Source organism: Puntigrus tetrazona, chromosome 16 (genome assembly GCF_018831695.1).
Source record: "Puntigrus tetrazona isolate hp1 chromosome 16, ASM1883169v1, whole genome shotgun sequence".
NCBI classification, from domain to species: Eukaryota; Metazoa; Chordata; class Actinopteri; order Cypriniformes; family Cyprinidae; genus Puntigrus; species Puntigrus tetrazona.
In genome coordinates this window covers 20,218,675-20,234,106 of record NC_056714.1, presented here as the reverse complement: position 1 = coordinate 20,234,106, position 15,432 = coordinate 20,218,675, and the positions used below count along the sequence as shown (strand labels likewise).

The 15,432-nt window shown below is 39.3% G+C and overlaps 2 protein-coding genes across 4 annotated transcripts; both read right to left on the bottom strand.

Moving 5' to 3' along the window:
• Positions 1-2,777: 2,777 nt before the first annotated feature.
• On the bottom strand, positions 2,778-6,604 carry txnipb (thioredoxin interacting protein b). Its single transcript, XM_043261525.1, has 6 exons — positions 5,488-6,604; positions 4,847-4,922; positions 4,609-4,756; positions 4,161-4,520; positions 3,683-3,976; positions 2,778-3,593 (listed from the first exon to the last, which is right to left on the bottom strand). Exons 1-6 carry the CDS (start codon positions 5,741-5,743, stop codon positions 3,585-3,587), a joined length of 1,143 nt encoding a protein of 380 aa, XP_043117460.1. The 5' UTR covers positions 5,744-6,604; the 3' UTR covers positions 2,778-3,584.
• Positions 6,605-7,029: 425 nt separating this feature from the next.
• hjv (hemojuvelin BMP co-receptor) lies at positions 7,030-14,463 on the bottom strand. Of its 3 annotated transcripts, XR_006252832.1 has the most exons (7): positions 14,241-14,463; positions 12,503-12,557; positions 12,129-12,290; positions 10,764-11,269; positions 9,211-9,856; positions 7,814-8,340; positions 7,030-7,720 (listed from the first exon to the last, which is right to left on the bottom strand). XR_006252832.1 is itself a non-coding variant. In XM_043261524.1 (6 exons), exons 3-5 carry the CDS (start codon positions 12,223-12,225, stop codon positions 9,239-9,241), a joined length of 1,221 nt encoding a protein of 406 aa, XP_043117459.1. In that variant the 5' UTR covers positions 12,226-12,290; positions 12,503-12,557; positions 14,241-14,463; the 3' UTR covers positions 7,030-8,340; positions 9,211-9,238. The 3 variants fall into 3 exon arrangements, 2 of the variants coding, with proteins under 2 accessions (XP_043117459.1, XP_043117458.1); XM_043261524.1 differs by having other exon boundaries at positions 7,030-8,340; XM_043261523.1 differs by lacking the exons at positions 7,030-7,720; positions 7,814-8,340 and having other exon boundaries at positions 8,989-9,856.
• Between the last annotated feature and the right edge of the window lie 969 nt (positions 14,464-15,432).

The window sequence follows — 15,432 nt, the reverse complement described above, 5'->3', positions numbered from 1 at the left end:
GTGGCATCATTATATATATATATATATATATATATATATATATATATATATATATATATATATATATATATATATATATATATATATACACACACACACACACATGGCAAGTCCAAAGTGTACTTGTACTTGGATTTAGGGTTTCGGATCTAGAAGTACTATTTTGAGCAGTTTATAAAGTAATCCATCCTTATCATGTGAGCTAAATAATGTTGTATTTATTATGAAATATCTGCATTATGCTATTAATAATCCCATTGACATCATCTTTTACAAAATGCTTCACATTCTAGGCCAGAGTGTAAAACAAATACCAAGGTCCATGCTGCATCTGTCATTCACAGCAGAGCCCTGAGCCCAGACGTTAGTCAGCAGGACACACTGTAAAGGCCTACTTCTCTCACATAACAGTAGAGAAGCCAAAGATAACTGGATTGTGGAAATGATTAGCTGATGGCTGGAATAATTAATACTATAGCATCTTTGCGTAATAGTTTGACATTTTCAGTTTAATCTTCTCTTCAAAAGAGCGAATGGCTCACAGTATGCAGTATGCGCAATATCTCGTAATGGAATCTCAAACCTAATGAATCTCACAGAAAAAGCAAAGACTAGAGACACGGCTCTGCTTGGGTGTTTTCTGAAACTAGGTTAGAGTTCAAGCGGTGGAAACAGAGAGACATAAAGCGTACGTGAGGGGGGTCAGGAAAGACTCAGATCCTTTTTGAGAGTGCTCTAAGAAAAGAAACAGCTGCAACAGTGAGTAAACAGCCATATCAGGTGTCTGATTATCTGATCTGATGCTCCCAGGATTGCTGATGTTGTCCTTGATGCAGTTCCAGCTCAGCACGCATACTGTCCTGTATGAATAATTCTTGACAGGATGATTCCTCTCCCGTCCCACCGAAGGGTTTAAGTTATTACCTGCGTTTGCCGGTTACCATGTTAAAGGTGAAGTAACATTAGAATCACCAGATTTGCAATAACAGAAATAATCAGGTTTCCCCAAACCCTCCCCCATCTACCATTGGTTGACGACCTGAACAAATAGTTAAGCCCCAAACTCCCACCATTGGTTCAGCCTATGTTGCTATGCTTAAACAAACAAAGCAATGTTTTGATTGCACAGTGTCTGTATTTTTCAAGGAAATCAATTTTCCTATTTTTGTGAAATGAAAGAAGATATTTTGAAAAATGTTTGAAACCAAAGACTGTGTATGGTCTTTGAAAATAAATGATGGAACTAATCTTTAACATTCTTCAAAATATGTAGTTTTCTGCATCCCGCATTAAAAAAGGACATGCGTACATACAGCTTTGGAATGAGATGAGTAAAAAATGAGTAAATAATAAATACACTATCCATTTAACATATTTCACCGATGGGATTGTTTTGCATCACTACATTCCTACACTATTATTTCTTTCTTCTACAACAGAGTTGAGAAAAGACAATAAACAACTTTGACTCAAAGTGTTAAGGCTTATATTATACCTGTCCATCACAGAATAGATTCCCTGGCGGTAAGCAGCATTAGTCAGCAGGCCGACATGTGCACCACTCACATTACTCTGGAGATACTGAAGATAACTGGGCTATAGCAAAAATGAAATTAAATGAAATTAAAATAAATGAAAAAAACACACACACAGACAACTGTTTTTAATAGCAAGATTCGGGGTGAATTAATCACAATAAGCTTAACAAGCTTACATAAATGTCAATGAAATGTACACAAATATATAGAAAATCTATGATCAATGATTGTCTGACATTTTCACTTTAAAGTGCTCAGCAAATGCAGAGAGATAAATGGCAGCACATGTTTGGAGATGCCTTCTTTTCTGGCCTATGCAGTGATCTATTTGTCTCACACGACAGCATGCAGTGGCATTACACAATTCACGACAGCTTACGGCAATGTGCAGAAAAATCAAGAGAATGCGATTCAACTCTGGATTTCGGAGCAAGGTTCAAGTTCAAGAGCTGGAAATGGAGCGAGTACGTGAGCGAGATGGAGGGGGGTCAGGAGAGGTACAGTCCTTTTTGAGAGAGCGCTATAAGGAGGAACAGCTGCACAGTGAGTAAACAGCCGCATCAGGTTGCTTATGTCTGATTTAATGGTTCCAGGATTGCTGATCTCGGCCTTGAGTCAGTTCCATCTCTGCACGCATGACCATTTTTTCACCTATTATTTTATTCTCTGCCTTTTATTAATGTTTTTGCATTACATTTAGCAACACTTTTAAGAATACAACTCTCTTAAAAATACTAAATAGAAGCATTTTCACTAGTAAATGTGAGATATGGTATCCATATGTTAATCCATATGACAATAAGCACAGAATACTGTAAGTGCACTGTACTGTAAATGGTCTGATCTGCCTTGTGAGTAAGTCCTAGTTACCAGCATGTTCACTTTGCTCAGTTGGATTGGATCTTACATAACTGAAATGCTATTCTGAACACACACCCAAGGATGGAAGTGCTTTGACCATGAGGAAATAGCTCTTGAATATTTTCCAGCCAGAAAATACTCCCTTCAGATACACACAACAGGTGCTACGTGTTTTTGTCTCCAGCTATGAAACCTTTCCTCTACATTCATCCTTATGCCAGGAGTGCAGATCTCTACACTCTATGCTAATGCAACAGATGTTAAACAACAGATGTTTCACAGAACACACTTAGTACAGTAACTGGGGAATTTTACATGTATGTAATTATATTTAGTACTCAAATAAATAGTAATGGTCCAGGATAGACAGAACTTACGTTGCTTTCGAGGCATTTTATTAGTTCCTTGACACGCATTATAGATATGCAAAATACAGACAGATTCAGTAGACAGACAGACAGATAGATCTCATACAAATGACAGTTGATTCAATTTTATTAAAAGTTCAAATAAAAAAAGTTCAAATAAAAAAAAAATCAAGAGTATGAAAAGCACATAATCAATTTCCAATTTAAAAGGAGATTAACTTAACAGTAATACTCAATTATATATTATTAAAAACGAACTATATAATTACTATATATGCATAATCTAATTTCAATATTAAATTAGAAATACACATGCTGATAGGAAAGACTGTAATACTAGACTTAACAGCAAACCAACAGCTCAGCAAACAACTCAAAATGATACATAATTGTTTCCGCTCAAAAAATGCATCACATTTTTGTACATTACAAAAATATTGTCCCTCTAACCCGAAGGCTTTTCTACCGCAAACACTTTCCAATTTGAAATAAGTGCAGACAGAATATTGTACCAATATGGCAAAATCGTAAATATAAAAACTCTCAGATGCTGAGGATTCTTCAGAATTAAACACGAAGACATCCACGGTCATTTTCAAGAGGTGGGTTCTTACGTCAGCGAAACAGCTCAGCATCAGACGACTTCACCGACGTGCGATCAACCAGTTCCTCGCGTGACATAGCATTTCATAGTCCGCAACTCTGAAGTAAAGTATGCATGGTCCTTCAGCCGCGTCGTTCCGAAATCTGAATCTCCCCGCATTTGATCTTCTGTTAGAGCATGTTCTGAAGGAGAACTCCCACTTCCCATGCAGTCTTAGTTTTGCTGTGTAATCAGAAGAAAGACAGACACAATCCTTAGTGCATTCCCAACTATGGTTGAGGCTGTGTTTTTATATGTCTATTTATATGTACCTCGGTGTATGCTGGGGGAGGGGGGAGTGCATGAATGCGCATGAATATAGGACTGTCATCCTCGTCGTAATCATCCAGGAGAGGGATGAAGGAACTGTCCATGCGGTTGTCCCGGGAGATCTCGCTGTAGCTGGGTGGAGAAGACGGAAGTGACAAGCAGGTGCTGGAGGTGCCACTGCCGGTTTGGCTGCTCATGCTGCTGGTGCGACTGTTCATGCCGTTGTAGGGGATTGTCCCGATGACCAGAGGAAGATCTAGGATGAGCTTCTCACTTCCTGGGATATGCAAGTAGATCTGACCCCGGGGAGAAAGAGATGACATGCGCACTTTAAAAATTAAGGTTCCAAAAAAGGTTTTTGCATTGATTGTAGATCTATTTTTAGTGAAAAGTTCTTAAAGAATTCTCTTAAAGAGTGTGAAGAACAATTAGAACCTAGAGTCCTAAGCATCTGCACTGATAATCAAGAAATTGACTCACCCTCAGACAATAATCAACGTGGATAATGTCACAGCCCAGGATGGTTGGCTTCATCTTTGGCACACGAAGCACTCTCCCCTGCCACACGTCACACATGCCAGAGATGATGTGGTCTCCCCTAACAGAAGTGAGCTTCTCATGAAACTCTTTGATGCGGCCGTTCGCCCGGTAGATGTGCTTAGCAATGATGGCGGCTTTAGGAACGACGATCCGAGAGCAGGAGTTCTCAAACTGAGCATCGATGCATATGTCTTCCCCTTCACAGTAACCCTTCCGGCCTATGTGAGCCGCCACAGACACGCTGCCATCGGGAATAAACATGCAGGTGACTTTCTTCTGCTTCGCTCCTGTAACTGGGGCCTGAGAGGAAGCAGAAAGGGCTGAATTACTCTATCGTGTTTTAATCGCATCCATTGCACAGAAATGTGAACTGTCTGGACTTAATCACCATGAGCTCTTGGGTGTTGACGTCAATGGGTTCCTCCACCTCGAAACATCGCTTGCATTCTGCATACTGATGGCCTGATTTCTCTATGATGGCCTTCACGTAGTATTGGACTGAGCCAAACTTTCCCACATAGGAGGAAACTAGTGATCTGTTTGGGAGGAGTAGATCTTATATTAAAGCTGTGGCTAAATTATCTGAATGCAGTATATGTAAAGGGGAATGTTGAAATGAAACCCACCCTGCCTGTGGAAGTTCGAACCCGAACATGAACTCGTATCTGTTTCCAGGCCTGAGAGTGATGGAGCCATCTGTATCTGTGAAGGAGAGATAGCGTTTTGAGAAACACTCAATTCTCACTCATTTAATCATGTTCAAGTCTTTTGAATGTTGAGTTTACTAAAGATTCTTCAATGAACAAGTCTTAAACTGACACTCATCCCCTCCCAACCCCCCATTTCTAAATTTACCACCTCAAACTAATTTCTAAAAGAACAATGACACCAATTAGACACTAAAATGAAATGTAAAGTTAAATTAACTATTAGAGTAAACTACTTGAACAACAGTGAGTCAAATTATGTTTTAAATACGTACTTTTACGATTTGAAACTTTTAAATGACAAATAAAGTAAGTTTAGCATATAGGCGCTAGCTAGCTTTAGAGGTGGTTACTATAGCAACAGCGCGTAGGGGAACGCTTTACGCGGAACGGTACATCGGGGAAGAAATATAGTTATTATTTATCACTTTGCTATAGGTTTCGTAAATATATTACAATGTAGCAAGTAATTATTTTTGTTCAACATATCTTTAAGGTAGTTAGCTTTGCAAAACAACTTAAAAAGCACCGCGTAAACGACCGATTGAGTTTTGCCTCACCTGTTGGCTGACGATCGAGGTGAAGAACGTCTTCATATTTCAGGTACTCGATCTCATCCCTGCAGTGCATCTTTCCTTTATTGTAATCGACCTTGGCGCATCCGACTCCGAGCAGTTTAACGGCGGAGACCTGCACCACCTCCGCCACCTCCACAATCACCTGCCCCGCCACTTTATCTCCCCCGCTGTACGCCCTCTTGTTCGGGTCCCTAAACTGAACCTCGAAGGTCTTGGGTTTCTTTGTTAGCACACCCATGTTGCCGTTTTAGTAATTGTGCGAACGTGGATTCCGATAGCGCCGCTAAACGTCGTATTATATTCCTGTTTAATGTAACTGAATTTGATTATTACTAGATGTTTTGGTCGTTTTGTTGGTGACTCTGGTCTGTCAGTAAACACCGAGTGGGAGCGGGTGGTTATATAGTTCACACGGCCGCTGCGCTGATGATGCGAGCTGGACACACATGGGCATCAGTGCTGGAGAGCCACATGCTCCTCGTGGATCTCCCCACTCGCGTCTCTCTCATAGGACACACGGGCTGTTTGCGTCCACCCAGGCCAATGAGAGCCCGCACAGAGCGCGTGGACAACTCGTGGGTAAGGGGCAGGAGCGGCTGAGGAGGTGGAGTAATTGTACGGAGTAGGGGTGGAGTATGAAAGTGCATCGGAGACTCCTGCGCCCTGCTCCAAAACAACGTCAGACGGACACGCACGTGTGACACGACACGTTCATAATAGAGACGATTTCTTTCTGAATAAAGGAATTATTTGTAGAGGTCTACCGTCGATTAATCGGCACCGATAGTTGCTGGAACTGTTATCTGTTTCCGTCAAAAATCCACGCCGATAGTTTTCCGTGCTGTGTCAGTCGTTGGAGCTGCAGAGAAGGGTCTGCTGTTCTTATACAGTGCAAAATACAACATAAATATTTATGTAATTTCAATACTGTGGCCTTTGTGTAGATAGTTATGAAGCACGACTGTTGAAATTATAGTAACACTTTACTATAAGGATCTATTCTATATCTATATCGACAAAATACGAAGAATAGTATCTTGTTAGAGTGTGTAAATTATAAAACTTAAGGATACATTTTTCAATTTTAAAGTTGCTTTTTTTAACATTAATGAACTTTGAACTAACTTTAATGATCAATATGTAATTACTATTCATTTACAGCTATCAGTTGATTATTCGGTATCAAGCCAGCTATCTTTATAGGTACAAACCACCATCAGTCGACCTCTGTTTATATGTATCTAAACTGAATAGAACCAAAATCAAGCATTTCTACACTGTTTATCCCAAATACAAATGTTTATTGTGGAAGCCGTGATTGTACCGGATGGTGATACCATGCTATTTTGATGTGCTTAGCAAAAAGTACCAAAAAGTACATGGTTCTGGACATGTGGTATTTCTAGAAGTACCTTAGAGTACCATGTAAATGCATGGTGTGGTATTATCATCTAATATCGCCACAGCATGGTACTGACACGGTATTTAATGGTATACCAATACCAAAAGATGACCAGATGTATGTGCCATGATATTTAAATAGGGTGCCATACATATTTAAGATGATACCGTGTTATTACTTTTGTACATTAATATTATCACAACCCCATTGTATTGCTATGTTAGACGTCAAAATACCATGGAATTGCCCGGGTGCGTGTCCATAAACCCTGACACATGGCCAAACACCACAATATTACCATGGTACATGTCCGAAATAACAAAGTACTGCCTCGATTCTGCCTTAATACATGTCTAAAATACCATGGTTTTATTCTGGTAAATGGCCAAAAATCACATTACCTTGGTAAATGTTCAGAATACCATGGTATTGTTCTGGTACATGTCAAAATACCACAGTATTTCCCTAGTGCATGTTCAGTAGACATTGCATTACCCTGGTACATGTCACAGTTGCATAATATGCAACATGCGCCAGGGCAGCATGTCAAAAAGCACAGTATTACATATTAAAAACTTTTGATTTTGCCTTTTACAATTTATACTGTATTGCACTGTATATTTTGTACTTTTGTGAAAACTAAATAAAGGTAAAAGACTGAATGGACATGTACAGTGAAGTACAGTGGTCATCAGAGATGACCAAACAAAAGCAACTATAAACAATCCACATGTTCAGAAACGTGTATGTGTGATGGAGACTGTTCTGATTGACGAGCACTGCCATCTGCTGACTGATCCAACATACTGGGCTCTATAGAAGATTTAGGAGGAGTCTGGTTATGTAATCCAACCATTCATCTTCATGGTCATAAGAGTACATGTATATAAACAAACAGCTGCTTACCTCATTCATTGTGCTGTCTGTCCTGAACCCTCCATCTCCAGTTACAGTGCTGTTTAAGGAATAAGGAATGCGTAATGCTTGACTCCCTCTGTTTTGTATGACTGTCTGTGTTGTACACAGTATTATCTGTCTTATACATGTACATAAAACAAGCATACAAAAGTAGCGAATGACTTTTTCAAGTCAAGTGCAGGAAAGAAAACTGCTTTCAATCATGTCATCGATAATGTAAACATTCAAGTTTATAAATGAATACCATCCAGTGTCACTCAGGTGTGAAGGACTGAGAAATGGTGACCGATTTCTGATTATTTACAAGGAATGAAACCTCCATCAACTGTGGTCCTCTCCCAGATAAAACTAAAGTCTCCTTCTCACCCCCACTGCAAAGTTTATCAGCGTAAATGATGAATTGCTGTAAATTTAAACACAGATTATAACAAAGAATCCCACAGGGAATCTTCATGGTCTTCCAAAGAACTTCTGTAGTAGTCACTGGACAAAGACAATCCATGGGAGAAAAATCTCTGGAAAAAAAAAACAGTTTCTCTTGTTAAATTTCCCAAATTCATAATTTACAAAGTTATAATATCATAAGTTTAACAGAAAAACAATTCAGTACTTTTTACTTTAATTTTGAATAAGTAACTAACAAGATGAAAATGTAAATAATGGTATTATTTTTCATATATATTTAGTATTTAATAATTATTTTTCTTTTATTTACTAATTTTTTGTTTTATTATTGTCTGTTTTCTTTCCATACTCCAAATTAAAATATTTAAATAAATAATAATAATTTAACTGCCTTAATTAAACTTATAAATATATATATATATATATATATATATATATATATATATATATATATATATATATATATATATATATATATATATATATAACCTGACAGGTTTAAAATACAAAACTAAATATAATAATAAAAAGACTAAAACAAAACTAGAAAACATTGAAAAATGAAACCAAAACTAAAATGAAAAACTTAACTAAAAATGAAACCAAAACTAAAATGAAAAACTTGACTGAAAATGAAACCAAAACTAAACTAAATAAAATATCCTGATGACCTTCATTCATGAATTGGAAACATTTTACATATTTTTTGTTTTTTTTCATAAATACACTTTTAAATAAACATTTGCATTCACGTTTGCTTGTTTTTCAAAAGTTATTCACATTTATCCAGATAAAAATATCCACAAATATGTTACATTTATAATTCACACACTTCATGTGCATTTAACACTGAAACAAATGCAACAAAATCATTTTTCCACGGCCGTTCCAGACAGCCTCTATTCACAAAACGCAAACTTCCAAACCACGGAGATGTAAACACTGAACAAAATTCTAAATATCCTTTAAATATCACATACGGCATGTTTCAGTGCGGTGTTTTTGATGTCAGACTGGGCCCAAGAAAGTACGTCTGAGGGTCTCTACAAGGACGCTAAAGACCAGCACCACCGGCAATGATGGAGGGTTGTTGCGTGCCCTGTCCGTCAGCAGGTGAACCCTATCAGGGTCCGAGATCATCGCGCGAGCGTCCTCTAAAGCGGCCACAGCTGATGCACTAGAGTTCAAATCTCCAGTGATCTGCAGATCAAACAAGCAAGCCTGGAAATACACATCCCGCACCGGAAGCAGCGAGGAGCAGTGCGCGTACTCAGGCGCGGACGGGTGCTCATACGGCGTCTCCAGAAGCTGCGAGACCGGACAGCCCCACACACACAACTGCAAGTCCTGCTCAGGCGTATACGACTCCACGATCGCGCGAGGGGAGCGCACGGACAGACTCAGCGACCGGCCGACCTGACGCACCACTATCGTCGTCCCGATGTGCGTAGCCCAGATCTCGGCGTGTCGGCCGGGGTCGTGGGAGTGCACGCGCAGGCTCTGGTGGCCCCTGCGATCGCCGCCGGTCACAGATCCGTCCACGAACGCCGGAGGAACGTTATCCAGCTCCGCTTCGTACATCTGCAGCTCTGCACACTCGCGCCAGTTCTTCAAGATAACCGTGATCTGATGGAGAACCAGAGAGCGGACAGCTGTCAGGTGCGGGACATTCAACCTGGACTCATTCTAAGCTCATGCACTTTTTAACGTTATGCATATGCCCTATTAATTATTCATGGAAAGTCATCATTAGATGTCAGGCTGTAGGGTATTATTAAGGCAGCCCTTAATGTTTCAAAGCGCTGAACAGCAGTTCTGAAAAAAACACAAACCTGTTACTTCCCTCTCAGTCGGAAGGCTCAAGTAATATCAAAAAGAGCTTTGATTTGGGTTACATTGCTAAAGCGGATAAAAGTTATCCATAGCCTTTTATAGGGCAATGAATAGTGTTTGAGTGTTACAAATAAAGCTACTTTATTGGCAAATTAAGAACCTTTAACGTCTATGGAACCTTTCCACTGCTCAAAAGACTACAGCGAAGAATAAATATTTTCTCAGCTGAACCCTTACAATGCAGTATGTACCCCCTGAGATTTTAAGTCGATTTTAAAAGATGAAAACTACATTTGTTCTAGATATGATAAATGTATGATATATTCTGACTGCATGGAACCATTGACTGAAGCTAAAACCATTGACTGAGTGTAAAATCTGTCAACTCCAAATGCCCAAAATCTGCACTTGCTCTGACTTTTGGCAACTAACATTGATGCAAATTGAGGCAAAAACTGTGTCGTGTATTTATATATTAGCTTTTTCCTAACTTCTGAATTTATCTATTTAACAATTGCAAGTTAATTGCATTATTAATGTAAACTCATAATTCTGAAAAAAGTGAAATGAGTAACATACACCTCATTTCTGAGAATTAGTAATTGTCATTACTATCCGAATACTTAACAAACTCTAAGGTGCCTGTTATATTAATTATGTAAAACATGAAGGAGTGCATGTGTGTGTATCCCCCCCACACCTTTGTGAGTATGCTGGTGTAAGAGCTCCCTCTAGTGGGTGTGCTGGTGGCCTGGATGTACAGATACTGGTTGTCTATGAGCGGCCAGGCGCCCTGCACAGCACAGGTCTGGAACTCTTCATTAAAGGTGCGGATATGAGGGTCTCCAAACACCCCGCAGTGCAGGTACTCCGGGGCCCGGCCCTCCCTCTGCGTAAACCCTTTCTCATAGAAGCATCCGTCCCCTGAGAGAGGGGCCTGGGGCAGGGGCCGCGGCTGAGCCGTGGGGCCTGTTTTAGGGCAGCGGTGCTGGATGAGCAGGTCTTCGATGCCCTGCACAGCAGAGTGGTAGGCGAGGTCTCCACGGCACGCTCGGGCCGTCCGCTGGGTGCAGAGCGCGTAGGACCGCAGGGCGCTGCAGTACACAGCATTAGCTCCTTCCTTACCCCCGCCTCCAACGACACCAATTTCAAGAGTCGCAGCCACGAAATCAGAGTTGCATCGCAAGATTCGACACTGTGCGCATACTTCGGGGAAAGGAAACAAATGAATAACAATGTTAATGGCATAGAACAAAACTAGTCATAAAAGCCCATTTTTAAGTCATCATCTAAAATCTGAATATATAAGCTTTCCATTGATTTATGTTTGTTAGGATAGGACAATATTTGCATTTAAAGCTGCCCAAATGTGTGCATAATACTAAATAAAAAATGAAGTTTTGTAACATTTACAGTAGGAAATGTATAAAATATCTTCAGGAACATGATCTTTGATAAATATTGTAATGATTTTTGGTTTTAAGTGAATTATTATTATTTTTATTTTTTTTGCAAAAAAATAAATTATCCAATAAATAATACAAACGCATTTAACAAAATGACTAAAACTTTTAAATGACTAAACAATTAAAATAAATATTATTTTAAATAATAACTACCATAATAAGTATATAAAGAATACTAAAATAAAAAAGAACCACATTATTACACAATAATATTACACAGTAATACCGTTACTGAACTTCTTTGTGAGGCTAAATAGAGAGATAAATTTCATATTTTTAAAAACATGTTGGAGCACCATAAATAAATATAAATATATACTTGTTATTCCAATCTAAAAATAAAAAAAAAAACTGAAAACATTTAAAATAGATGTTAATCTATTATTAACATACATTATTTAAGTTCACATGTATAATATTACATATATTACGTATAATATTACCATATAAGTATTACATGCGAGTAACCAAACCAAGCCAGACCCAAATCCTAACCATATATTATGTACATGTAGTTAAGGGTTAGGGTACTCAGTGTTTAAATGTATATTTACGCTGGGCACCTTAAAATGAAGCGGAGCCCACTTTTCAGGCCCTACCTGAAGGAGCACTTAACAGCAGAAGTGTTGTAAGAATGATCGCAATGTGTTTCCATGTTGCGTGTAAGTGATTCCCACCAACAGCTGATGCTGCCATTCCCACCCATACAGACACAGGCAGGACGGCCTGCTCACAGCTGCCTGCACAGGTGCTGAAGCACCCTATAGAGGACAACCAGAAGGGGGAAGACAAACCAAACAAATACGCAAACATATTACATCATATTATATTATATTAGGACTATATGACAGTATCATTTAGACGCATTTGTTTAATCTGAATTCTAAATACCAGAGCATTCACCTGACAGGCATCATACGTGGTGATAAAACAACGTGTTATACAGTTATATGGTGTCTGCAAACTTTTTTACCTCAAGATCTCATTTGATCGAGTTCCTTAGATCCATCAGAAGACCGATAATGTGCCTTGGAAGAGAAAGAGGATCTGATAAATGCCGGCGAGCGCATTCGCAGTGTTCTGGAAACGCACCGTACCCATGATTTCACAAAAATCTGGATCTAGCGTACTTAGATGATGGAAATAAACTTTTAATGCAAAGAGGATTCACAGTGCAGGGGATAATTGGCAGTTTGGACTCTCACCACTGATGCGTTATTTACTAAGACTGAAGAACAAACAGTGGTGGAACGCGAGAGTAAACTCCAGTCCTAGATGTGTGTTTGCACTTGACCAACCGCTCTTATATGAACAATCTGTCAAAACACACTTAAAGCATTGTGGTTTAAATAATGAACCCAGAGCCCATAATAATCTCAATAAAATCATATTGTAGTTCCATAGCATTTCCATCTTCATGGCAGAAAAGTTTTTTTTTTCTCCTGTCTGCTCCAACACTGACAGCCGATATTTATTCTAGCCGATGGGCCGGCGTTTACGGGAGTTGCAGGGCAGAAATAGGGGGGTCTAAATATACCCCACCGCACCGGCCTGCCCCTCCAGCACCTGCCCCGGTGGAAATAGACAAGGCTGAAAGCTCTGCAGCACAGAAGCAGGTGCGAGACGCACAGCAGAAACTCTACAGCTCTCCGTTTCCTTCTGCGGTCTAATTTCAGCCAAACGCTTCAGAATCATTCACTGAAGTGCACTGCGTGTGCAAACGGGCTGAATCTTGTGTGCCAGCACTTTTAAAGAGAGCTCGTTTCCACTCCAAACGCGTCTTAATGCTCATCGGGTACGAAACATTTCAGGAAACAGGATCCTTCTACAAACAGCTGCTTCTGTTTCGGTCTTACACAGAAAACCAAGTCCTGTGAATCGGCTCCTGCTTTCCTGTTAGACGTGTGCATTACTCTGTGTCTGTACGCTTGAAAGCAAACACATAGGGGTTTTTTTTTTGCACTGATATAAAAAATTGCATAGGATTTACTTTGATTCTATTTCCACTGAGAAACAGCTCATGAATTTTGTAATTATGACGAGTAAAATGTTGTTTCTAGTAGAAAGACTAATAATAGTGTATTTACAGCTTTTGTTTTTCGACTGTGTTTAGAAATGCATAATATCCCATTATAAGTCTTTGTCAAACTTTGCACATTATTTCACAGAATTAATAAAACTCAGTCCAGACTACCCTTTTGGGACATAAGAATATGTTGCTAAAATAAACAAATTAATTAAATGCACACAATACACTAACAGCACTAACAGAAAATGTAGAAAAATGTAGAATTATGTTGTTGTTTTTCGTTTTGTTATTATTTACCATGAATACAGTAATAATTCACTTCCACGTTGTACAGCACAGTAATTTAGAAAAAAAATACTGCAGTAATACTATGATACAGTTATCAGAAATACTATCCTATTTTGATATGCGCTATATAATTTACATCGTATACATGGGAAAAAAAAATTCAAAATCTAGATTTGTCTACTTTTTAATTCCGATTTTTATCATGTTTGCTTAAAAGTTTAAACATAACTATTCTCAAGTGTTAAGCTAATGGTATAAAAACAATATTAAATCAGACACTCATAATGAATTTCAAACTAATTTAAGCGTTAAAAATTTTTAAATAGTACTTCAATTAAAAAAAAAAAAACAATGTAAACACAGACATTGCATTATATCGCAAACAGAAACTCACAGAACCCGATGACTCTCTCCCGTGTGCCGTCGCTGAGATCTTTCTCAGTCACTTCTGACCGTGACGCGCTCGTGTGACGCGCTCGTGCGCGGCGTGACTCCCGCGTCTCGTCGCCGTCGCCGCGCGCACCTGCCCCACGCGCACCAGCTGACCGAGAGCCGATCCAATCGCTCTCCGAGAGCTGTTTGTCAACACAAATAAGTATCTTTCTAAAGTTGTAAAGCGTTCTGACATGCTTCCACTTCCGCTTATATTAAGTTTTTTGGTCATCAAATGATTTTAATCTTTCACCCTAATCATAAATACACCGTGACGCAAATAGTTTTACCCAATAACGCCCTCTTTGTTTATTCTCACGTATAGCGGCCAATAACGCGGACATTTGAAGAAAATAGCGTTGCGAAATAAGGTGGATAGCATACGAAACGTACAAAATAAAATAAGCACAAATAATTAAAGTTTGAGTATATTAAGAATATAAACCGGAAGTATTTGAATATAAGGCTTTAAAATATTAACTTGTGACGGATATAGTCACGCGTGTCCTTTAACGGTATCATAGAAAACATGTATATAATATCAAAATATGTAAAATAATGTCCTGGTTAAACTCTAAAAGGCTCTAAAAAGGTGCAGCGAGGTGCCCGGTTGTCTCTTTTCTATGTTTGGTGTTAAATGCGCGCGTTTGAGGACGTGTTTGCCCATTTTTGGCTTCATTTAGCGGATTCCTACCCCTCTAACTAAGGTCACTCAGTTTGCACTTGTTATATTTGCCGGCGGTTAAACAAACAGAAGCGAAAGCTCGCGGCTGCGGGGCGCGTGCGGCAGGTGGCGCTGTTGACCGGCGTGGGGCGAAAGTGCGCAAATACAGTGAGTTCGCTGCAAGTCACACGAAATCGTGCTTCAGAGTGACTGTAAACACACTCAAGTGCATCGCGAACACCAGCTTTTTACGCTAAGTTTTTTAGATTAAAACAATTTCATGATGTACGTCACATACTGATGCATGCGTAAGATGTCAAACATTGGTGCACGCGTACTGGTTTGACTGGCATCTTCAGCGTCTGGAGTTGCACGCACCAGAGTGTGATTTGGGATTGTGTGTGTGTGTGTGTGTGTGTGTGTGTGTGTGTGTGTGTTAAGAGTGTGATCTGCTCTGTTGTCTGCAGTATGCATGCATGCATCAGTGAGT